Source organism: Ursus arctos, unplaced genomic scaffold (genome assembly GCF_023065955.2).
Source record: "Ursus arctos isolate Adak ecotype North America unplaced genomic scaffold, UrsArc2.0 scaffold_13, whole genome shotgun sequence".
Classification (NCBI taxonomy): Eukaryota; Metazoa; Chordata; class Mammalia; order Carnivora; family Ursidae; genus Ursus; species Ursus arctos.
In genome coordinates this window covers 30,628,146-30,652,568 of record NW_026622797.1, presented here as the reverse complement: position 1 = coordinate 30,652,568, position 24,423 = coordinate 30,628,146, and the positions used below count along the sequence as shown (strand labels likewise).

At 39.9% G+C, this 24,423-nt stretch overlaps 1 protein-coding gene, 1 long non-coding RNA gene and 1 other non-coding gene across 3 annotated transcripts in view; 1 reads left to right on the top strand and 2 right to left on the bottom strand.

Annotated features, from left to right (window-relative positions):
- LOC113259452 (uncharacterized) overlaps nucleotides 1–11,756 on the top strand; it is a 351,228-nt gene extending 339,472 nt beyond the window's left edge. Inside the window, exons 10-12 of the long non-coding RNA XR_008958944.1 lie at nucleotides 151–243; nucleotides 8,753–8,971; nucleotides 11,042–11,756. This is a non-coding gene — a long non-coding RNA (uncharacterized LOC113259452). The remainder of the gene's footprint in view (nucleotides 1–150; nucleotides 244–8,752; nucleotides 8,972–11,041) is intronic.
- The window catches only part of MOXD1 (monooxygenase DBH like 1), an 87,463-nt gene that overhangs the window by 19,603 nt on the left and 43,437 nt on the right, over nucleotides 1–24,423 (bottom strand). Inside the window, exons 5-7 of the mRNA XM_026504812.4 lie at nucleotides 3,026–3,205; nucleotides 2,639–2,741; nucleotides 963–1,129 (exon numbers count right to left, since the gene is read on the bottom strand). Of these exons, the coding sequence (XP_026360597.1) occupies nucleotides 963–1,129; nucleotides 2,639–2,741; nucleotides 3,026–3,205 (450 nt within the window). The remainder of the gene's footprint in view (nucleotides 1–962; nucleotides 1,130–2,638; nucleotides 2,742–3,025; nucleotides 3,206–24,423) is intronic.
- On the bottom strand, nucleotides 12,667–12,772 carry LOC113259702 (U6 spliceosomal RNA). The gene has a single exon (XR_003317678.1). It is a non-coding gene; the product is annotated as a U6 spliceosomal RNA (small nuclear RNA).

The window sequence follows — 24,423 nt, the reverse complement described above, 5'->3', positions numbered from 1 at the left end:
GCCAAACATTTTGAATTTGGATTTTTCGTGACTTATTCCTAGCAGTGTTATCTTTGTGAAGTAACATTTGTGGGCTTAAAAGAAAGGGACCTAATGCTTACTGAGGACCTACCAGACCACTCCTAAATGTTATCTTTTTCCTTCTTTTAGGAGGTAAAGAGTCAATCAAAGCTCCTGGCAAAAAGATTCCAGTAACCTGTAAATAGAAACTTTTAAAAGGAGAAATGATTCCCACTTTCCGAGGTAAGAAAATCAGGTGGAAGAGTGGAATTACATGAATTGCCTGTGGTCCTACAGATAGTAAATGATGTCCTGGCAATTTGAATCATGGTCTAAATAACTCAAAGGGCATAATCTTTCCACTTCATCAGTCTGCCATCTGTCTACAATACAATAGCTTATAAGTTATAAGGAATATGATCCATGTTGAAATATGTTTATTTAAGAAAAAGGAATTGTAAACGGAAGTAGCCAATATTAAATACTTTCATGTGTTTTTTCTTATCCAATGTGCATTTTTATGTTAGGTACTCTTGCTCTTTGGTTTGAGTAGGAAGGAAACTCTAAAGCAGAGGAAAGGAGGAAAAAAACTTAAATGAATAATGGAAAAAACAAATATGGATAAAAGGGAAGTCGAGAAATGAAAAAGAGTCCACACAAACCAAGGTAGAAATTGTAAAAGATAACATAAAGTGTTGAATATGAAAAAAAAAAAAAACCCAGAGGAGGTAGGTCAGGAAGGAAAACATCCTGGAAGTTATTCTTGTCCAGAATTCTACTCTTACAGCCTTCAAGATTTAAAAAAGCAGTCAAAGTTCTTGCCACAATGATAAATAATGGCTTTATAGTGTGACTACAAGAAAAAGATTAATAATAACAAGCACGGGATTTTCCAAACATAGTTTTCCAAGAGCACTGATGAATCTATGACTAGCAGCTCACAGACCTGATACTCCACATACCTCTTCCAGGCATTCCAGAGTGCAGTGGCCCTCAGACCGGAATTCAGGCATCCCTGGAGGGATGGTGTGGAAGAGGCTTACCCAGAGGCCAGCCTCAATCACCCCAGCATCGTACTTCCTTATATCTGTTGTATGAAATAACCTCAGTCCAGAATTATCTATTAAGCCTGGAGTAAGAGCATATAATTAAAAGTGAGTTTGAGTTCTTAAAAAAAAAAAAAAAGTTCTCCACATTCGGTTGAAATGGATTTATTAATTTTCCTTAAAATCTCATAAGGGAAAGAATTACAAGTAAAGATTAATAGAAGACAATATTCAGTTTCACAAACAGCAATTAAAACATAAGTCTCCATATTGTCTGCAACCAGTTTTGACTTATACAGTATACCATGGGAGAAACCGTATAGTAGTGTATCAGTGTTGTCTAGCTGATATATTCCACACTGATCTAACATAAAGACAGACAGAAGGAAAATTCTAAAGTCATTCATTAGAATATAGAAGAACTCAACAAAAGCCTTATTTTATATTGTTTTCAGGTAAAGTTCAGTAACATTTCCATAGAGGTAGAAGCCCCTTGGTTTAGAAACCACCTGCTGATAGAATAAACTACTGATGATTAATTTTCTTTATAGTTTGCCACCATTCTTTTAATCACTCAGCGAACAGTCATTCAATCAACAAAAAATATTCAGAATCCATTATATGACTAGAAAGCACGACAATAGGCATGCAGGGATGAAAGGTGAGTAAGACACATTCCTTGCTGAGACAGTTATAGTAAGGAGGGAGAGAATGAGTCCCAACCCCTTCATAAATTTGTCCCACTGACTTTGAAACTAATTGACTCCTTTCTGCAGGGCTGACTTACCTACCTGTGATTACCAAATTGACAGGTGGGAACCATTGGCACATACATAATTTTATATTAATTGGTGTGATTATTTTTAGTTTCTCTTTCTCACTACACTATAATTTCCACCCGGTTTGGTGTGTTTTTCACTCATGTTATATCGTTAAGCACAGACCGGAGACATAGTCGGTGCTCAGTATTTGCTAAATAATTGCACAAATCAGTGTAAAAGAATAACTTTGAGTTACTTCTGTTGAGAACTTTGTATTGACTCTTTCAACTTTCTGGTTTTGGAATATTACATAAGTAGGTTTAGAAAAGTAGATTCAGGAATCAAATGTAAGTACAAAACCTCTTCATTTCAAAATCATATTACACAATGTCACTGCATAAATATTTCTGGAGCATATTTATGGTTTTCCTATCGCACAACAAGATATTAATATTTTCTAGTATGATGAATGATAGCTTTTCATACGTGCAGGTAGAAAATGTTTCATAAGCACCATGTTTTGGGAACTAATTTATATCACAAGGAGAAAAATCTATTATCCTGCTTCTTGGAAAGTAGGATGCAAATTGTTTTTTGAAGATCAGTGACCATGGGTGTCCATTTTCCCTGGTTCAGTGCTGATTAATCACTGTTGTTCCAGTGTAATTTTTAATAGTATCTTCTTTTACTCTAGAAAGTATCCTAATTTGGATGACAAATGTATAGGTTAATTATTTCTAGCACTGAATGCTAGTTTATTTCAACCATGTTAAGAGAGGACTTACAAAACTTTTAAAAATCACAGATAAAACATACGAAGAATAAACTTACCCTCCTTGTATGTTGGATTGTCATAATGGACTTCCAGGAGCACATAACAAGGATCGAACGGAGTGCCAAGGGATAACCCAACATGAGGTGGATAGGAAAAACCCTGAATAAGGAAAATTCCATGAGACGTGCCCTATGAACATCCCCAAAAGTTCTATTCCACTCCCAAACCAACCATTCTCAAAGATATATCAACATTCTGGAACTCCATAATCTAGAGTGGGTATAACAAAATGGCTTAAGGAGAGAATGGCTTCCAATGGGAAGAAAAATAAGCCACCCTCATATCAGAAATAATGTACAGAGCTTCACTTATAAGTATTAGAACCGTAGGGGAAAAAACATGATCCACGAATGGTGTCCCATCTCGGTCATCATTGGTCCCACCTCTCCACCAATGGCCCAGGCAAAAATAACGGTCTCGCAGGTGAGGAAGGCATCAGGCATGTTGGGGTGGTAGCACTCGTGGCCGTAGTCCAGAACGCTGTCGTTAAAGCTGCTGCTGCACTGATAGAGCAGGATGTGGTGGACCAGACTCTCGTGGCCTCTCTGTATCACTGGCTCCACCTGAACAAGCACACAGGAGAGAGGGTGCCATGAATCAAACCGCCCTACAGCCCCTGCGGTGAGCAGGAAACCAGCATAAACGACGATCAGGTTTTCAAAGGAATCGTGCTCTCAACTATGTAATGGTTATGATGTGATTCAAAAACAATTTGTTCTGGAGAAGATAACAATGATGATGACGGTAATGATGGCAACAGCAAAGATGAGATAACCCATGGGGCGCCTGGGTGGCTCAGCCGGCTGAGTATCTGGCTCTTGGTTTCATCTCAGGTCATGATCTCAGGGTCTGGACATCAAGTCTCACGTTGGGCTTCTGACTCAGTCGGGAGTCCGCTGGAGGTTCTTTCCCTCTGACCCTTCCCTCACTCATGCACACGCGCTCTCTCTCAAAGAAATAAGTAAATCTTAAAAAAAAAAAAAAAAGAGGACGAGATAATGCTTTCCTCCAAGAATCATAGGATTTATTGATCTGTTTGGGTTTTGAACTCACATTTGTTTTCCTTATTCTGTGTGGCAGCTGTTTCAAAGCCTGCTTTCTTCTAGGCGACTTTGCCCTTGGTTCCCTTCCCTCTTTTTTCTTTTCTTTTCTTTTTTTTTGTCACCGCATTAAAAAAAAAATCAAGGCTGTAAATAGACATAAACTCCTCCAGTCTCCCTCTTTTCCATCTTAAAATATTATCTTTATCCATCCTTATTGAAGGTGATAGATGTCTCATTCATCTGTTATCTATCTACCAATCATCTATCATCTATCCATTATCTATCTATCTATCAATCATCTATTTGTCTGGTGCTAAGTATAGTGCTGGACACAAAGTAGGGCTCAATAATGGATATTTTTATTTTAGTGATTAAAACCGAATTCTAATAAGAATCTTACTATTAGAATTTGGGAGAGAAAACAACATTGTAGTGATGTGCTCCTGTGACACCGCTCAAATTAGGAGAGGGAAAGTAGAAACCAGTGAACAGAGAATGAGCGGTCAAGTTGGTTCTCATACTGACAGCACAATGCATGTGAACATGTTCCTTCCGTTGTCCCTCCTGTGAGTTCCCTTCATAATCCCTGCCCACCTTGGCCCGGGGAACTCAGAAGCAGCTAAGCGCATCCAGAGCTCCCCAAGTGCCTTACCTGCAGGGGAAGTGCAGGGTTCTTTGAAACCTCCATACATCTGCTAAAGAAGCCCTGGTGTGTCCCCAAATTTCCAAGACTTTACCTGCCTTAGAGCTCAACGCCTTTGCCTTTATCCCTAACTACTCAAAGGCAGGCAAATGCATTTTGAAACCCTTGCTTGTTCTCTGCTTTGGACATGCATATAAAGATAACATGCTTTTAGCTATTCTCTCACAAAACTTTCCATTTTGATTTTCTACATAGTTATTCTTTCTTTCTCCCTCTCTTTTTTTTAATCAGAAAATGGAAGCAGCCGCCCAGGGAAATGGTACGTAGTAGGCAGAGATCTGAATAGGCAGCCGGGGGTTCCACTTTATAACCCAGCTTGCCTTTGTGTTGCACTGTGAGTCATGCCACGGCTAACCCACACGTGCATTTCTAACATCACATTCACAGACACGACATCGCACATGGCTTTGTTTGCACTTGTCTCATCTCTAAAGGACCGCGCACCCTGAAGGCAGAAACTATTTTCTGTTTTGCTTGAAAATGACAGTTATTGTTCGGGCAAGGTTGCATAATACCTCGCACAGAAGGGTAACCCAGGGTTTCCATCAGACTGTAGCTCCACACCTCGCTGGAGCTCTCTCGGGAGATTTCACTGATTTGGGCAGCTCAGCACTCCAAGGGAGATGGGGCACCGCTAGGATGTCCACTGGAAAAGAGGGACAGGAGACATGTTTGCAAAGTGCCTTCTCAGTTGAGGCAGGACCTGCAGGCTGTGCTGAGCTCCACACGGGTCCAGAGAGGAGCCCTTAGGGCAAAGGAGAGCTGGCTGTTGCCCAGGCAGCTACAGAAGGCAATGGCCTTCATCGAGGCGCAGTGAGAGAGAGCTGAGAGTGTGCATGTGGAATATATTTATTAAGCTGGGTGGTGCCTGCCTTTAAGGGGCTTCATGTCAACTTCTTGAAAGAACCTTTTAGGAGCAAGTGCTTTTTTTTTTTTTTTTTTAAATACAGTAGGTGCTGAAACCAACACCAAGCTTCCAAGCTACCAATGCATTCTAGGACTATTACTATTCCCAGAATGTATTTTATTTAGCACCTACTCTACTATCTGCCAGCCACTGGATTCATCATTTCGTTTAATATTGACAACTATCTATCAGGTTAACGTTATTGACTCCATTTTACAGATGAGAAAACTGAGACTCAGAGGATTAGGCAACAAGCCCCAAGTACCACAGCTAGGAAACGGTAGATGGGGATTTGAGACTAGGCCGGACTGACCCCAAAGTCAGTACTCTCCCAGCTGCAACATGTCATTGCGGGAGATGCGTCAGGCCCTGGAAGCTTCTGCCAGGGAGAGGGAGGATGAAGCCTTATGTCTGGGGGGAGGGGGTAGTCTCCTGCCCTCCTTGCCACCCCACTCCAAGCGTCCCTTGGCCCTTAGGGAGACGAGACTGATGGTGGCCTTTTGATATGTTCTTTCCTAAGAAGAGCAAAGAACAAGATCTCTCTTCAAAACCTGGTGTGGTCTTCAAAGAGAATTAAATTGTAATCTGACCTCCAGATTACAAACTGAGGGGACAGCCTGCAAGTTTTTCCCAAGAAAAAAATACATTCATAAGATAACAAGGAAATTTTCTGCATGCAAAACTGAGCACTGTTCATAGGAGAAAATATGAAAGCTTGGAAGAAGCAAAGCTCTTGGCTAAACGGAAAGGATGTGAGAGATGAAAGTACAAACAAAGAAAGAGAAGTGAGAATAACTATTGAAAGAAGGCGCCGCGAATATCAGAGGAAAAAATGCAGGTTATCAAACTCCTGAAGAATAGAAGAATTTCTGGAGCAGGAATTTTAAGATGACCGTGTGGCATAGTTAAGTGAAACCCCAAGGATATTCCTAGGGGTAGGCATACCCTATTCAGGGCAGGGGACACGTTCCAAGGAGCGAGAAAGTCTTGACCAGAGTGGGGCTGGCTCTCTTGGTGCCCCACACAGAGTAGAATGCCCCACAAGCTTCCCGTCATGCTTACAGGGCAGAGTGACACCAGTGCCCTGCTACCAATCCCAGAAAAAGACTGCTGCTCCAGCCATTCTGCAAGCCTTGCAAGCGGTCACAGCACACGTGGTGCCGTTGTTCCTTAGCCCAAGCACGGCTGAGGCTGAGAGGGGACAGCGCCGTGCGCGGATGGAGAGAGCAGTCCTCCGCGACACATCCTTCTTGTAGCTGGAAGGCAAGCATCACTCTTCCTTGTGTATTCGGGAATCGTCTGCGCAAGAAGGACTCCTCCTTTCGCATCATGGCATCGTTTGAAATAATCATCTAATTTTTAGATTAAAAATATTTCTGAGACAAATAAGGCTGTAGTGAATCACTGCTTCTAAGGGGCAGCACTTAAACAGGGTGACTTATTTTGGTTCCTTCAGAGATGTCCCAATATTATCCCAAACGAGATGGGAATGCCAAAAGTTGCCTCTGTTCAAAAAAAAATACGAAGCTTATAAAAATTGTCAGAGAAGGTCATGGCAACATAAGGTATACAGATGTGGATAAATGGGTATTTCTGAGACTGGAACAAGCATTTAAGTTTACTTTTGTTTTAGGCTGGCTATATGACTGCAGAAGAAATAAATAAAAAGGAACAGAAAGTAGTGCATACGGAAGTGGGTGGCCATGGCACCAACAGCTGATGACGTATTAAACCGTGTTACTGATTCCTATGTTCTCGTACACAGGTGGGATTTACAGACCAGAACAGATGGGAGTTACTTACACCCACCTTCACATGCATTAGAAGCAGGCAAGGATGGCCTGGCACCTGTGGATTATCTGTTAGCCCCCATGCACAGCAAAGGAACAGTCTAGAAAAGAAATCACAGATGGAATGGGGATGAGGGGGAAGTTTTCAACCTAAAGGATTTATAAGAGCAAAAGAGTCTCCAGTTAGTTCAAGTAACTGAAACTTTGGGTTACTCTTGAGAGGACTTAGCAGTATAAAAGAAAACAAGAAAAAAAGACAGCAGCTAAGCATAGCCAAGACCAAAGTGGAAATTAACATCGACTATAAAACGGAACCTGGGAATTGAAAAGCCCCAAATATTGCACTGTTCTCATGACTTGTTGTCTCCTCTTACCCTCTTTATCCAGATCGGTATATCTAGCATAATCCCTGCCACACACAGACTGCTTAATAACTATTTATTGAATGGAAATGAAGTCTTTCCATGAAGCTTTTCCATCAAAAAGACTGAGTCAAATTCATTGCCTCTGAATTTCTTGATTGTCTCAATGCCAGGGACCTACCCTGCATCTCACTTCTAGCAACCCAATCCCACTGTCCCACCCTGCACTGAAAACCACCCAGAACTGTGCTCCTTCTGAAACTCTGTTTCTGTCCCTCTTTCCTGCTCTGTTGGTTCTTTCACACTTGGCCAGTCTCTCAACCTCCTACTTCTTCCCAGGAGGCTCCCTGAAACGACTTGTGCACCAGCCCCTCACAATTGACCCTCACGACTGTGGTGATCGATTCTGTGATCTTCCCCTTCTGATCCTCCACTTGGGATACTGAAGATAATTTCACAACTATTCATATAAGAGCTCAAAGGTCATGATTCAAATTTGTGCCTCCATGCATCAGTCTTTCTTTATTTTGCTCCTTGTTCTGTTCCTTGGCTAAGGATGCAGGAGACAAGTTTCAGAAAATGAAAGCACTTTGCTCCCATGGTGAACCTTTTAAAATCTACGTATTGCCCCTAATCAGTCTTGGTAAATGACTCAATTGTTTTGGTAAGAGAGGTAAGAATTTCTCCTTACTTGGTAGCTGCATGAGGGCAGAGTTGGACACAAAAGGATTGGGGAAAAATTTTTTTAATTATATAAAATAATGAAATGATCCAGACTCTTACTTGGTGTGACCTTGTTCTATAGAATAGAATGAGATGGGGGTAAGACAAAGAGCTTCTAAGTGTGTCCGAATTCCTTAGAACCTAGAACTAAGGCACTATTTCAGAATAGGAGGTAAAAAAAAAACCTCTTCATGGAAATGTTTATTATCCTTCTGTCATTAAATGTTTGGGGTCCTTGACAAAACTGTGCCTGCCTGATGGTCTTTCACCAACCCCTACTGGGAAGAGGATTCTGTTCCAAAACGACTTCTCCAAAAAGCCACTGAGCATTGGCAAACTTAAGAATCCACATGGTTTTGCAAACCTCAAATACCAATTGCCTCAACAATAACAACAAAGAAGCATATTTTTTGCTTTATTCCCTTGTCCTGGGTTGAAGAGTGTCCCTCCAAAATTCATGTCCACCTGGTACTTCAGAATGAGCCCTTATTTGGAAAGAGGGTCTTTCCAAATGTTATTAGTTAAGATGAAGCTTCACTGGCTTAGGATGGGTCCTAAATCCAATGACTTGTGTCTTTATAGAAGAGAAAGAAGGAGGAGATTCAGACTCAGACAAACAGACAGAGAAGATGACCATGTGAAGAGGGACACAGAGATTGGACTCAGGCTGCCACAAGTCTGGGAAAACCGGAGACCATCAGAAGCTGAAACAGCCAAGGAACAATTCTTCCCTAGAGCCTTCAGATGGAGCATGGATGGCCCTGCAGATCCCTTGACTTTGGACTTCCGGCCTCTAGAGCTGTGAGAGAACAAATTTCTGCTGTTTCAAGCTACCTGGCTTATGGTCACTCACCATAGCATCCCTAGGAAACTAATACATCCTCCACTCTCAATTTTTTATCATAGATCATCACAGATTTGTACGCTTACACCTAGGTCATGAATATCCCTGCATTTGTTTGAGACACAAACGTATTATAAATATACATTGTTTCCTCTTGCATGATTGAGGTTAAATAATTCCATATAGTTACTTAGTCTAAAGGCTATTTTACTTGATGAATATGCAAGTGTCCTTGAGAGAGTTAAATAAGTTTTATTATCTATAGCTAAGTATATGTGTATCTTACTTTAGTTTTTACTTTGGGAGGGTAAAAAAAGGAGCTGGGGTGGGGAAGAGTTCCCTTCTTAACTTGTCCAAGGATACTGAGCTCAGTGTGAGAAAAACAGGAGGTTATTAGAGCTCTTATGAGCAATTTTCCTATACTTATTCTTCCAAGTCTACCTATTTAAGATGTTGCTTGTTGAAACATGAGTAGGACACAACTCTCCAAAAACAACATGCAATTCAACAAATTAAAAATTAAAACAAAAGGAGAGAGGTGATGGGTGGAATGTGTAATGAGCTGGAAATCTGGTAAATCTCCAGCACTTTCCTTCCTGCCCATTCTTGTTCCTGGCACCGTGCTTTACATACCCACCCCAGGCACAGGCTGATGTCCACGGAAAAGCCAGTAAACCATCTCTGACAGAGGTTATCCAGAGGGCAGCTGGCTCCTCATGCAATGCTGCCTATGAAAACATTTCAGCCAGAACTGGCAGTGTAGACAGATGATTATAAAATCATGCTGATATGTTCATGGGACTATGGGAAGATAGTGGATAGTATCCACCTGTCTTATCTTCCTTATCCTCCTCCCTAATGGGGAGATCTCTTTTAGCATAACAATATATTCCACTTATAAGAGACAACCAAATTGAGCCAGAAAATGGTATCATTGTCTCACAAGTAATCCACTCTGAAAAAGGTCAGAGTTCAAAGCACAACTTGACTTGCTGATGTGGTGTCAAGGGGCCACAGCTTGAATGGACTTGGCAGCTAAAGCTCAGGAAGTGATAGTTAAGTGGAATAGAGATGAAGAGAAGGAATGAAGGGAAGAGCCGAGGGAGAGGAGACTTCTGGGAAATAATTTACCCCCTACCACAATCTTGATTTCTTATGGAAGCTACCATCTTCATGTGTGGCCATGCTCTGTCAGCCATAATGGATCAGTTCAGGAATGGGTGCCCAACCCATTAATCTTTCCTTGGGATTTTAAATTATGAAAAAGAACTTATCATCTTCTGGAAGCTGGACCTTGTGGAAGAAGTCAGTATGTGGTGAGATCCAATAAAGTTGGTACACAAAAAAGTTCCCAAGACAAGATAGTCTCAGCAGGGCTTGAATACTTAAGTTGTTCCTGCAACCAGCTGTATCCCTGCCCTTCTCTGGCTTACTTGTTCAATCTATCCTCTTATTTCATGAGTCAATTCCTTTCTATTTCCAAAACTAGTTAAGGTTGGGTTTCTGTTATTTGCACCCAAGAGTCTTGATTTAGAATCAAACACAACTAAATATATATCATCAGTTCATCAATTGTATTTATACATGTGGTATCTGAAATTGCCTTTTTTTTCCCCTTAGGAACTTTTTTTTATTATTATTATTAACTCCAATGTCCTTAATTCATAATAATCTCTTAGGAGCTTTTTGCCACATAAAACTATTTTATTTGTTTTCATTTTACTTTTTCATTTTATTTATAATTCTTAACTGGATCTGGGTACATTAATAACAAAGTTCCTTCAATCAATGCCCTTGAAAAGCAAGATGGGAAATATAATCACCCCCTATAAACACACAAATGTCTCTCTCCTTTGCTTACTGATTCCTGATATATTCCACATAGGTATTTAGTATTAAGGCTGGCTTACTTTGAGGTTTTATTTTTTAAGACTTGTTTATGTGTGACCAGGAAAGTCCCAGGGAAGGGGGACAGTAATTCTCTAAGCCATAGCTTCAGTGTTAATGTTTTTTGATATTCTTCCAAGGAATATCACCTCTGTGACTTCCGGCCATACAAACGAGTATGCTACCAGCACTGCGAAGCAGTCCGCTACTCCATTTTCATCAGTCTCAAAGACTGGGACAGTCACCGTCTTGACACCCATAGCAACACCAGGGGTTTCTACAAAACTGACTTCCGTCACCTCAGTTTCACAAAACATACACCAGAAGCCATTGACAATGACCATGACCACAACCTTCAACAGTCAAGCGACATCTGCTGCTTCATCAGTAACAAGTATGTATCAGAATTGACCCGTGTTTCCTATGCTGAAAACAGTTGTGAAATGTTACCTGTATGTCACTGTGCCATTCTGCAAAAATAGAACTGTAGACAATGACGTCATATTAAATAAATTAGTGGCATAGATCTTCGTATTCTTGCTCCTGCAGAAAACGAGTCTCCCACTTAATAAAGCAGAATAATGACTGTGAACAAGGGAAGTGTCCTACCAGGGACTTGTATTTCAACGTGGTTTGAAGACGTGTCATGCCTTTAACCCTGGGCCCTCATTAGGGAATAGAATTAGGCAGCATAGTCTCTATGATTTCTAAACCAAACGGCTAACTTTGGTTTTCATTCATTTGGGCCATAAAGATATTTTCAAATGGTGTTGGATCCAATCACATGTATCGGTGTCATTGTTCTTCATTTTTGGTATTTGTTTAAAATATGATGCCTGTGAAACCATAAATTCAGAACCTTACCATTTCCTTTTTAGCGTATTCAAAGTGCAGTTCAACCTAAAAGCTAGTGATTACATTTATCAGAACAGCAGACCTTATGGTTTTTTTCTGTGTGTTTGTACATGTTTTTACTCCGTAGTTTTATTACTACAATGTTTGTTTTGAAATCAACTGTAATGTCTCAAGGGCTCTTGATGCGATAACACCAAAGTAGTTTCAATTCCCAATTTATTCAAAAGGAGAAATTGCAGTGAGAACTGTTTACTCAGATTGGATCTGGTTGCAAGGTGACAGCTGTGTTGCCCAGACTTATTGTGAAGCCACGAACTCTTCAGAGGCCTAAGGAAAGAAAAATTCCCCAAATCGCACTGCCCCCGAGGCTGTGGTAGAGGATCCAACTCCAGCACCACAAACACCTACAGACGCTTGGGTTGAAGCCCCAGGGCGAGGGGGCGGGGATCCACGGGGGAAGGAGAGCCCGGCACTCTCTGGACCCAAAGCAGGCGAGGGAGCGACTCTCTACCAGGACACGCTCTCTTCCTCCATTCAGCGTTCTTATGTAGCAATTCAGAGTGTTAGCTTATTATAATGTTATTTAAAAGCACTAAAGCATGTTTTGTTTTGTTTCGTTTTTGTCTAGTCACAGCAACTATTAAATCTCAAGAAAATATACAGTATCAAAATTTGATATTGGCAGCTTTGTTGGTGTTGCATTAATACTAGAAGTTTTGTCAATTCTTGACACTGGAGGCAAAATGGATTATTGAAGAAGAGGCATTCAGTATAGAACCATGAGAGTTTTGATTGGCCAGGACATTATTATTTCTCTATTTCTATAAATGTCACAATAAAATACCAGAATGGGGCCGTGGATTTATGAACTACATTCCTATTACTCCTCTATGCCCAAAGTAAATCGTTGAAAAACGTGCAACGCTTCACAAATTTGCATGTCATCCTTGTGCGGGGGCCACGCTCGTCTGCTCTGTACGAGCCGATTTTGGTGTCTGTGCTGCCCAAACGAGCACCATTAAGACTGTTTTACTTGATGAATATGCAAGGACCTTCAAGAGACTTAAAATATTATGATTTACAGTCATTTATTTCTGAACGTGAAGTAATTAGATTCTTTTGCCAAACCCCTCAAGAATATAAACACAAACAAAGCAGAAAATTGCCTTTGATTAAATTTGTAACGGCATTCTTGTGTGTATTGTTCTTTGAATTTTTAATAGATTATTCATGAACCCTAAGGTAGCTTTTAGACCTATATTAACAAATATTAACTTTCAGTTAACTGAGATAATCAAGAAACTAGAGGTCACCTAGCTCCTTTAAGCAATGTTAAATTAATACCTAGATGGCCAGCAAGGAGTAGGGAAAGACCTGGAGGTCAGGAGACTGAGTTGGCTTCTTGGCTGTGCCACTGAACAGCTGTGTGACGTGACTGAGCAAGTCCCAGCACCTAGCTGTCCTTCGATCAGACTGGAATGCTCTAGTCCATGTATAGACTAGCTGAATATAATAATGAATATAGGTCTATGGATATATAGATCTGTATGTGTATCTATTCATTTAATCCTCCAAACAACCTCATGAGCTTAGGCAATAGAATTATCACACATTTTATAAATGCAGAAGATAATGCCCACATAAGTTAAGAAACCTGCCCAAGTGTCGGAGCCCGGATTTGACCACTGGTGACCCGGATCAGGCATCGGGGCTCCTAACCACCACCCTGATATATTCGTGTCTTTAATGGCAGGGGAGTAAATGGCAGGGAGCACAGTGTCTGTGCTCTACCAAGGTCACTTCAGGCTCACTTAATCTTTTCTGTGTACCTGTCACCCAGGCTCTGGGGGGCCTGATTTCTCAACACTCGTACCTGTGACTTTCCTCACCTGACCTTGGGCTCACTTTGCAGGGAGCAAGAAATGCCAGAAAATGTACATGACTCTGAGGAAGGTGAGAGTTGCTGACCCAGCAACTTTGGGTCAGATGGGACAGACTCTAAACAAAATTTATGCTTTCCATGGGTGCTATGGACTGAATATTTGTATCCTCCTCAAATTTATATACGGATACTCTAACCCCCAGGTGATAGTGTTGGGAGGTGGTCCTTTGGAGTCCAATTACGTCATGAGGGCAGATCTCTCATAAGTGGGATCAGTGTCCTTATAAAAGAGACCCCATAGAGTTCCCTTGCCCCTCTCGTCATGTAAGGACCCAGTGAGAAGACAGTCATCTATGTGGAAGTAGATCTCACCAGACACCAAATCTGCTGGCACCTTGATCTTGGACTCTAGAGCTGTGAGAAATAAATTTCTGTTGTTTATACGCCACTCAGTCTAATATTCTGGTACAGCACCCCATGTGCACTAAGACAATGGGATTAGGTTAAAGCTGGAAGTACAATGCAATAACGCCCTCGTTTGGCTGTTCCCCTTCCTTAGTCTTACTCTCCCACCTCGTGTTCTCTCCCGGCACTTCCTTAATCAGTCATATGCACGTAAATCCGTGTCTCAAGGATCTGCGTCTGAGAGCCCAATGTAATACATGCAGCATAATGGGAGATCATTTTTTGGACCACACTTTTGGGGGTTCGAATCCAATGTTGGGGGTTTAAATCTTGTTCCATTGCTTTCTTATTTATTTATTGACTTATTTATTTTTATTGAAGTATATCTGACATATAACATTGTGTAAATTTCAGGTGTACATGTGCATTTGATACATTTATATACTGTAATATGGCGGCCATTATTATGAAATGCTAAAAGACCAGGTCTTAATTATTCCCACCCCAAAAAAAGAATTGATAATTACGTGACTTTCTATCTCTGTTTCCTAGTCGTTCAACTTCCCTCTAGCTCAGTTTCCTTATCAGTAAGTCAGTGGTAATAAGGTTCACTTATAAGATTGCTGGAGAATCAAATAGCTGGCACTTCTGAAGCACGAGACACCTTGTAGTGCTCAGAGAATGATGTGAGTATTTTTATTGTACGTTGGATTCTGGGTTCTAAATACATGTTTAACATTGCGTCCAAGTAGATAACAAACAAATCTATACAAGTAATCCATTCACAAACTCCAGTATTTTGAAATCTAACTTTAAGACTTTTATGTTACAAATACTCAGGCAAAAAAAAAAAAATATTGCCATGGTCACATGTTTTATTACAAAGTATGTAATCATATGAAATATATATTTATGTGTACCATGTCAGTTTATTTAGGATTTGATTTTCAGATTTGTATGTGTAAGACAGTATTTTCTCTATAGAGTTCTTTTTCTGAAATGTGATCTCCCTCCTTTCTCCAAAAAAACTTAGCTACATTGACATTTCTTATATGTATTTATGCACAGTTTTGAATATAAATTTTCCTTATCATTTTGCTCTGAAAATCTTTTCTCTCAGAGATGTCCTCCATCCATTCATTCATTCATTCATTCACTCAACTAATTAACTGAAGACAAAAAGTACCCCACCTATTTGGCTCTTTCTCAGATGCCAAGAAGTAAGCGAAGATGCATCAAACAGGAATCTGACATTCATACAGTTTATATTCTAGAAAGAGAACAGAAGTTATATTCTAGAGAAGTTAAGAATTTGGTTGCCTTCCAGCATCAATTCCCCCAGAAGACTTTTTACCAGGGTCCTGAATTTTTTAGCCACACCATTTGGCTATGGATGATTCCCACTTCCCTTGAGTGGCCTAAACCCATCTATGTGATCCCATCCTTGAAATGAACTTAAGTTGGTCAAATCACAGGGACCTTTACATGGTGGCTGACAGAAGAGCTGTCCTTCCAAAATAGGAAACAGAAAGTGCTATTTCAGGAGTTCGGGCTGCTATTTTTCTACCATAAGGGAAAATAGCCTAAGGTTGAGGACCACACAATGTTAAAGGCAAAGTTCAAAAATGAAGCTGTAGCTCTTAAAACCTCATAAATCTCTGGGCTGTGGGATTTGCCTGAAATAAAGCCAAGCAACATTCAGTTGAAATAAAAATGAGTTTGATGCTGATCGTTATTATCAAGGACAATTATTTTCTTCGGCCACCTTTTGTCTTTCTCCTCTTTAGACCACGAACACTGAGAGGACTACCCAGATCTGGATGAAGTCAGAAGCTTTGTTAATTCAGACTTCTGAAAAACACAAAAAGAAGTTCCCAAAGTAGTATTTGAGTTCTATACTGCGTTTGAAAACCACATTTTTTTCATGAGGACCCTGAATATTTAGAACATGCCAAAGCGGTATGACTCATCCTAATTTATCTTTCTCGTCTTCAAAATGTTTTTCAAGTTACTGCCTAGGCACAGCGTCCACCCTGGTCCACAGGTCGTACAGCCCACCTGGACGACATCAGGAGCCGCCTGCTTGTCCTCTTGGATACTTAGGAGGCTGCTTTCTGGACAATGCTCCCTCTCCCAACTAATCTTCCCAAATCACTTTTCATCTTGTTAATCTAACTGATAATGGTCAAAGGCTCCACCCCACCCATCCTGCAGCCGATGAAGTCCACACTTCTATTTCTGACATTCAGGATCTTATGTGGTTTGCTGCCCGTGAACTGCACAGTCCCATATGTGTGAATGCCCAGCCACAGGAATCCCTGCCTACTCCACTCCATGTCCTTCTTCCCCCCATGGTTTTGTTCAGTGTTTATTCCATCCAATATGTCCTCCTAGCCACTCTTGAAAGTCCAGGTTTTGGGACACCTGGATGGCTCAGTTGGTTAAGCGTCTGCCTTAGGCTCAGGTCATGATCCCCGGGTCTTGGGGTGGAGCCCTGCATTGGGCTACTTCTCCTCTCCCCCTCCCCCTGCTTGTGCTGGTGCCCTCTCTCTAATAAACAAATAAAATTAAAAAAAAAAAAGATTCCAGGTTTTGTTTCCCCTGGATGCCATGTCTGATTATTTTGGCACACATTTGCCTTGTTTCTCTAAGCTTCTTTCAGGAGACATGGCTATGTGGTAACATAAGGCAAAGACTTGGTTTGGAATTCAATATCTGGCACTTACTAGCTGTATGACCTGAGACAGATTGCTTAACTTTACTGAAACTCAGTTTTCTTATTTATGAAACAAAATACAAATCAACTTCTTTTAGTTCACTGTAAATGTAAAGGAGAAAATGTGTTTAGCATATTGTAATTTGTATCAAGCAGTTGAAAACTATACTCAGTTCTGTGCAACTTAGCACATGTATCTTTTTTTTTTTCTATTGGATGCAATTATTGCATGCATGAGAGTTCTTCTTCTTCCCTGGAGTAGCAATTCACTGTTTTGCCACTTGTTGACAATTCACTATGTGGAGGAGACTTCTTCAAGGCCTTTATTATTTGTTGTAATTGTCTGTTGTAATTAAAATATAACATTAAGACTAAATCTTGCTAGCTATTTCTTAGTATGCCATTGCTTACATCTTTATAGGTAGGATCTGTTTTTAAATGGTAAATTGAATTGTTTTTCAGGTTAATCTGCATTTCAAACCCTGGCAATTCATAGAATTGAAAATTCATATAAAGTAGATATGATTTTACTGTTTCATACTGCAGAATATGGTTCAGAAAACTTTCTCCCACAGTTTTATTAGTCAACACATGCCTTTCAATGCAGCAATTGTATATCGGTGGTGTGCGAATGTATGGGTTTCTGCCAATCCGATGTAGAGCGGAGAGACACACATGGATCAACACGTTTTATGGTACATAAGATTGCAGGAAGGGGGTTACTTCTCATAGGAACATAGTTCGACATCCCAGAGCAACAAGGGAGACAGACTTATGCAGTAAAATACAGAGGCACTACAACTTTATTTTATGTGACCCCTCTCTTATCCTGGAGAAATGAATTAAAGGGTAATAGAAGAAAGAACCAGAAGCAGCACTCAGCTGAGCGAAGATAAGTAAACATTAAATTACCAAAACGACGACGAAAATCCTTGCAACATTTATGTCAAGTAAAGGGCTAGATCCTTTAACGAAGTGAGAAGGCAGCCATGACTACTGAGTTAAGAGACGAGACGTCAGAATAAAACCTACCTTGCTGGCACCTTGATCTTAGACTTCTCAGCCTCCAGAACTATGAGACATAAACGTCTGTGGTTTAAGCCCTCTAGTCTACTGGTCTATGGTACTTTGTTATGGCCACAAAGCAGACTAGTACAAAGTGTTCGTAAGTGGCATAAGGCTGAAAATAATTTAAAGTTGCTCTTTATTAAATTATATTAAATTTAAACCATGGACTACCACACAGTCATAAAAGAATAAGAGAGTCTATACATACTGTAGCGGTACATTTCCAGGACATACCATGAAATGTAAAAAGCAAGTGTCAAATATATAAGGTAATCCCATTGAGGTCTAAAAATAAAAGCAAGAAAAACTACACACACACACACACACACACACACATATATATTTAGAAAGAGAGAGAGAGGGAGGGATGAAAATATACACAGAAGTAGACATAAAGGGGTATGACTGCATAAGTATAGAAAATTTCAGAAAAATACAAGAAAATATTAATTTGGTTTATAGGGAGTAGAATGTGAATGGTAGAAGTTAGAGCTTTTTGCTTTTCCTTTCATGTCCTTCTGTATTTGAATTTTTACAGTGAATAAATTTTAACTTTATAACATGTTTTTTAAAATTCTGGTTTTATCCCTTACTAGCTGAATGTCCCTGAGAAATTAATTAATATGTGAGTCTCTATGTCCTACCTCACAAGGTGATTGTGACAATTACATGAGATCTTGGGAAACCCCTCACAGTGCATGGTGTATACAAAGCATTCATTAAATGTTAGTTTTCATATTTCCTATGCATAATCTGTCTATGATATTACATATGTATTATATATACGCCATGCTATTATACTTAATCATACAATGCAAAGTCCCCAAAAGCCTTCAAAATTGTTTATTCCCTACACAATGCAAAATAATCTATTTCCTCTCATAGTGTTTTAAATTAAAATTTGTTATTTAGAGGGCACCTGGATGGCTCCATCGTTAAGTGTCTGCCTTCTCAGGTCATGATCCCAGGGTCCTGGGATTGAGCCCCATGTTGAGCTCCCTGCTCAGCGGGGACCCCATTCTCCCTCTCCTCCCCCTTGTGCTCTCTCTCTCTCTCTCAAATAAATACATAAAATCTTTAAAAAAAATGTTATTTAGAGAAATAGTTGACCAAGATGTATTTGGGGCTAGATTTCTAGGACGACAGACATGTTGATCCTCTGAAAATTCAATGATATCCTCTGAGTTTTTAGGCTCTTAGAAAAACTAAAAGACTTTTCTACCCCAAACCTGTTGTCAAGACTTCCCAGCCCAATGGCAGATGTCAGACTGTGTGGCTCCCCCCTGAGCAGGCCCAGCTCCTGCTGGGAGGGTCCCAGCAAAGACACTGAGACCTTCCTTGGTTCTGCATCAAACGTTTTCTGTCTCTCTGGGTTGTTTTTTTTCCTTTTTGGTCTCCTTTGAAGTAACAGTTGCTAGTCTGCTTTTTGTTGTTGTGTTGTTGTTGTTGTGCACGTTTTTTCTTTTACAGTTTAAAGGCCTAATAATTCCATCCATGAAAGGACAGAATTCAATTACTAACAGATGACCCTCACGATAAAATGCCACAACCCCAAATTAGAAGAGAGAAAAACAACTTAGTTTTTCTTTTACTCCAATATAACTTACATATAAAAAGAATCAATGTAATGGTGTATATTTTAAAACTAACTTTCAAAAACGTATTTTCACATCCTGAAAGGTCTAGTACTTGTGTTTATATTGACTTTATCATAACAATGTTGGCAGTTTTAGATAAAGTATATTATTTTAGCATTTATTTATCATCATTTAGGGATTATATTTCCTGAAGAAATTTAATAAATGAGCCATCTTTTTTTTCTTCTAAGAGTAGGGAAATAATCATTGAATGACATTTTTTATTCCTTCAGGCACAGTTTAAAGATTACATCTAACTGGAGGCAAAACAAATTAACACTGTCTCATGCAGAGTTCTATGTTGGCTTTTGTCCAGAGGTCTAGAATTCATTGCTCTTTAAATTTAAGTGAAAATAATGTAAGGGATATTCTGTTTTATCTTATACTGGAAGGAGAAACTGATGTTAAGTGTTTTTCTCTAAGATATAAAGTAATGTTGCTTTAGAATGGACAATAAGTACAGGTCTTCAAATCACTATCGTATTGAGTTCTGGCTCTCCAGGAAGTGTCTACCAGCAGCACAGCAGAACTCTTCAGTTCGGTCCTTAAATTAGACACATAATCCACAGTGCCACACATTCAAAGTTCACGTCTCCAGGGGATAAGAGAGATTTTTTTTTTAAAAAGATTTTATTTATTTATTCGACAGAGATAGAGACAGCCAGCGAGAGAGGGAACACAAGCAGCAGGAGTGGGAGAGGAAGAAGCAGGCTCATAGCGGAAGAGCCTGATGTGGGGCTCGATCCCAGAACGCCGGGATCACGCCCTGAGCCGAAGGCAGACACTTAACCGCTGTGCCACCCAGGCGCCCCTAAGATAGATTTTCTGAGCATTGTTCACAACTCACCATCACTGATTTAAGTCTAGATTCCAGTCATTAATCCAACACTCACTCACTAGGCACCACCCTGAGGAACTGTGCCCCGGGCTGAAAATCCAAGGATGAGTATGGCCCAGCGGTGAAGGACTTACGTTCTCTGGTCAGGCAAAAAGACGAGTCCCATAGAAAACAGGTAGGTTCCATGGCATCAGTAATAGCCACCACGCGAGCATATTTATTTGTACCCAGCACACTGCACATATTATCACATAATATTATAAATATTATTATAATAATATTATTAATATTATTAATATTAATATATTATTATTTCATTGCATCTTCACACAATCTGGAGGTAGGTGTTACTGTCTAAATTTTACAGAGAAGGAAACTGAGGTACAGTTAAGTAAACTGAACAGAGGGGCACAGCTGCTGTGTACCAGGCTTGCTCTGCACCCAGAGCTGATCATTCAGTCCCATTCTCTGGGTGACTGTGCCTGCCTCTTTTCTGATCTGAACAGGCTGCAGTGGGGGTGTGAAACGGGAGTTAGGGTTAGAAAAGGAATTGAAATAGGCTCAAAATAATTTTGTACTTTAATGTTACAGTCTGTTTCAAAGAGCCATTTGATTATTTATTTGTTTGCTTTTTAAAGATTTATTTATTTATTTTAGAGAGAGAAAGCATGAGCAGTGGAGGTGCAGAAGGAGAGGGAGAGAGAGAATCCTCAAGCAAACTCCTGCTGAGCATGGAGCCCAAGGACGGGGCGGGGGGGGGGGGGCTCAATCCGAAGACGCTGAGATCATGATTTGAGCCAAAATCAAGAGTTGGGTGCTTAACCGACTAAGCCACCCAGATGTCCCAAAGAGCCATTTGATCTTTTAAATTAAGCTTTGCCCTCTGGTTATGAAAAGGGATGATAAAAAGAAATGAAAAAGGCTATCTATGCTGGACCTCACCCAATGCAATTAACCATGACCACAAGTACGAAATAGTCTTTTGTACTTCAAGAAAGTTAAGCAAAGAAATGAATACCAGTGGATGGCTTTTGTAATTCCAGCTCCTCTCTCGTTTTCTACGTGTTTATATAATTTTTATTTTGTTATATTAGTCACCATACAGTACATCCCCAGTTTTTGATGCAACGTTCCATGATTCATTATTTGTATATAACACCCAGTGCACCATGCAATATGTGCCCTCCTTAATACCCATCACCGTCCTATCCCAATCCTCCACCCCCCTCCCCTCTGAAGCCCTCAGTTTGTTTCCCAGAGTCCACAGTCTCTCATGGTTATTCCCCCTTCTGTTTACCCCCCCTTCATTCTTCCCTTCCTTCTCCTACCGATCTTCCTATTTCTTATGTTCCATAAATGAGTGAAACCATATGATAATTGTCTACGTGTTTAAACATGAGATCTCTATAAAAAGAAATGTTCGTTTTTAGGGCTATTCCGTGAAAAGAGGACAACAAACTGAAGTGTGCTCACGCTAGGACTTGAGTTAAACACTGGGCTTCTGTGAGTGAATCTCCACTCTAGGAGGATAACCCCTACTGCATAAAGCCTTTGCTTAGCTTTGTAAACAGTTTCATACTGAATTCACCTTCTCAAAGCTCTTAAGTCTCCTGCTGTCTTCTGCTATTTAAATAAATAGGTCTCTTCGAGATGTAGGTTTCAGGAAAGCAAAGCCACTGTTTCATTCATCTTTGAGGTTATTTGTTTGCTTGCTTACTTAAGAAATTTTATATAGAGAGAAAATAATATAACATTATTTGTACAAATACCATCCAGAATTTGTTAACATCTTGTCGTTTCTACTTTGCTAGTCATCTTTGCACTTGATCCAGCACATATGTCCGTTCCTATTAGATACTCACGGTGACCTGAATTGCCAAAGTGACCAGCAAGGTAGATGCCAAGCACAAACTCAGGTTGTTAGTCTAAACAGGTCTGATGTGCCTTTTTTCCTAAATATGCTAGCCAACTCCTTTAAATAAAACCTAGAATAACTTTTGCAATTAATACTTTTTATCAGAGTTTAAATATTCTCAGGTCTGTAGTTACAGAAATCACATTAAAATGGATCTATTTATGAAGGAAACATAAAAAGCATGGGTGATTTATTCCACGTTTTTCTCAATCAGATAAAAGCCACACTCAATTTAAATGTCATAATTTACAATCAGCACAGACATTCAAAGAGAATTTTGCAAGTTTTAGAAATGTGGCCAACCTCCTTTTTCGGCAGTTGAAAGAATAAACCTAAAAAGGATCTGATAAATCGAGTTGTAATAATAGTTCCAAAAGAGAACTCATCATCTTCTCTCCCCCATGAACCATCACTTCTTTCAGATTTGTTTAAAAGTCCTAACCCCTAACATCAAAAAAGTTGGGAGGGTTTCAATTTCCACCTCCACAACAACCCTCGTGAACATTCTTTCCTTATTTCCAAGGCCACTTTCCCAATTGAGGCTGCTTTTCCCTCTCACATACTTTGTCCCAACATGTCCAGGCTAAACGCCTGGCTCTAATCCTCTGCATTCTAAAATCTCTACAACAAATCATGCCATTTGTCCAATTGAAACCCAATAGTCCCTCTTTGTCTCAAGAGAAACCCCCTTCTTGGCTTACAATTCATGCTCTCTGTGGTCTTATCACGAGATCCCCGAACATTACCAGGAATACCTTTGGTCATGGAATCCAGCCTTCTCATTCTGAATCTGGCAAAACTGAATTGTATCCATTGGAACTTGAGATTCTAGTAGGAGAACTAAATGTTCAGAACACCTCTCAGTTGGAAGACATCTGGATTCCCAAAGCTTAAAACAAATGTGTCTTGAAATGTATTGATAAGCTCAGTAAGAAATTAAGGAAGATTTCCCAAAAGTAAAGGAAAAAGAATATAAAGTCAAAATCAGAGTGATAAAAACAGAAATTAAGGCTCCTGTGGGAATATATGGCATACGATGATCCTAGAGTCTCCAGGAATAATGGTCACAGGATAGACTAATCAAATGAGGCAGGACCGAACTTGACATAGACCTCTTTCTCCTGCACCCTGCATTTAAACATAGAACCTAACCCCTCTAAGCTCATACTAATCTAGTAAAATGGTGGACTAGAAAAAAATCTAACTACTAACAAAGGCAGCCAATGAAAAAGCTTGTCTGTCTCTGCTATAGTTCTGGATTATTATGGACCAGATGTTTTTGTATACCACGCCCCTCAAATTTATATGTTCAAGCCTTCACTTCTAATGAGATGGTACTTGAAGATGGGGTCCATGGAAGTGATTAGGGTTGGGTAAGGTCATGAGGGTGGGGCCCTCATGATGGGATTAATGCCCTCCTAAAAGACACCAGAGAGCATGTTGTCCTCCCCTTCCTCACCCCACACTTACACAAAGAAGAGGTCATATGGGCACACAGTGAAATGGCAGCTGTCTACATGCCAAGAAAGAGGCCTCAGAATGAAACCTACCTGCCAGTACCTTGATCTTGGCCTCCACAACTGTGAGAAATAAATTTCTGTTGTTGACTTGTCTATGGTATTTTGTTTGGTAGCTTGAGCTGACTAAGACATGGGTAGAAGAAAATAATAACAATATTCTCCCCTGGAGATGTGTAAACAGAGGTCCACCCTCATGGGACAGTAGGATTCAAATTTATAGTCCTGTATGGTTGGGGAAATTCCAAACCAAGAAAATAAAGGATCCCTCATGGGTTGCCATCCCCTGGCACCGGCAAAAGCAAATACAAATATAATACTTCCTGGAGGAGCATCCTCTCGTTCAGCTTTCCATGGATTACATTAACTCGGCAAAACTTAACAAACACTTGGGGAAACAGACTATACACAACATATTTAGATTCCCAAGGACTTGAGTCATTGGTATTATTAAGCATAAAGTAGAAAATTACTATGTATATTTCAGTTTTAAAGTGTTATTTAGTATACTTAAATGTTTTAAAAAATAAAAGATGGGCTTGGAAAGATGAGCAAGAAAGAGATTGAACCAGCATATTTGAAAAAGAACAAAACAAAATTTCTAGAAATAAACAAATAATTGAAATTTAAATCCCTATGGATGAGTTAAATAGCATATTAAAAAACAAAAAACAATTTAAGGAAGAATT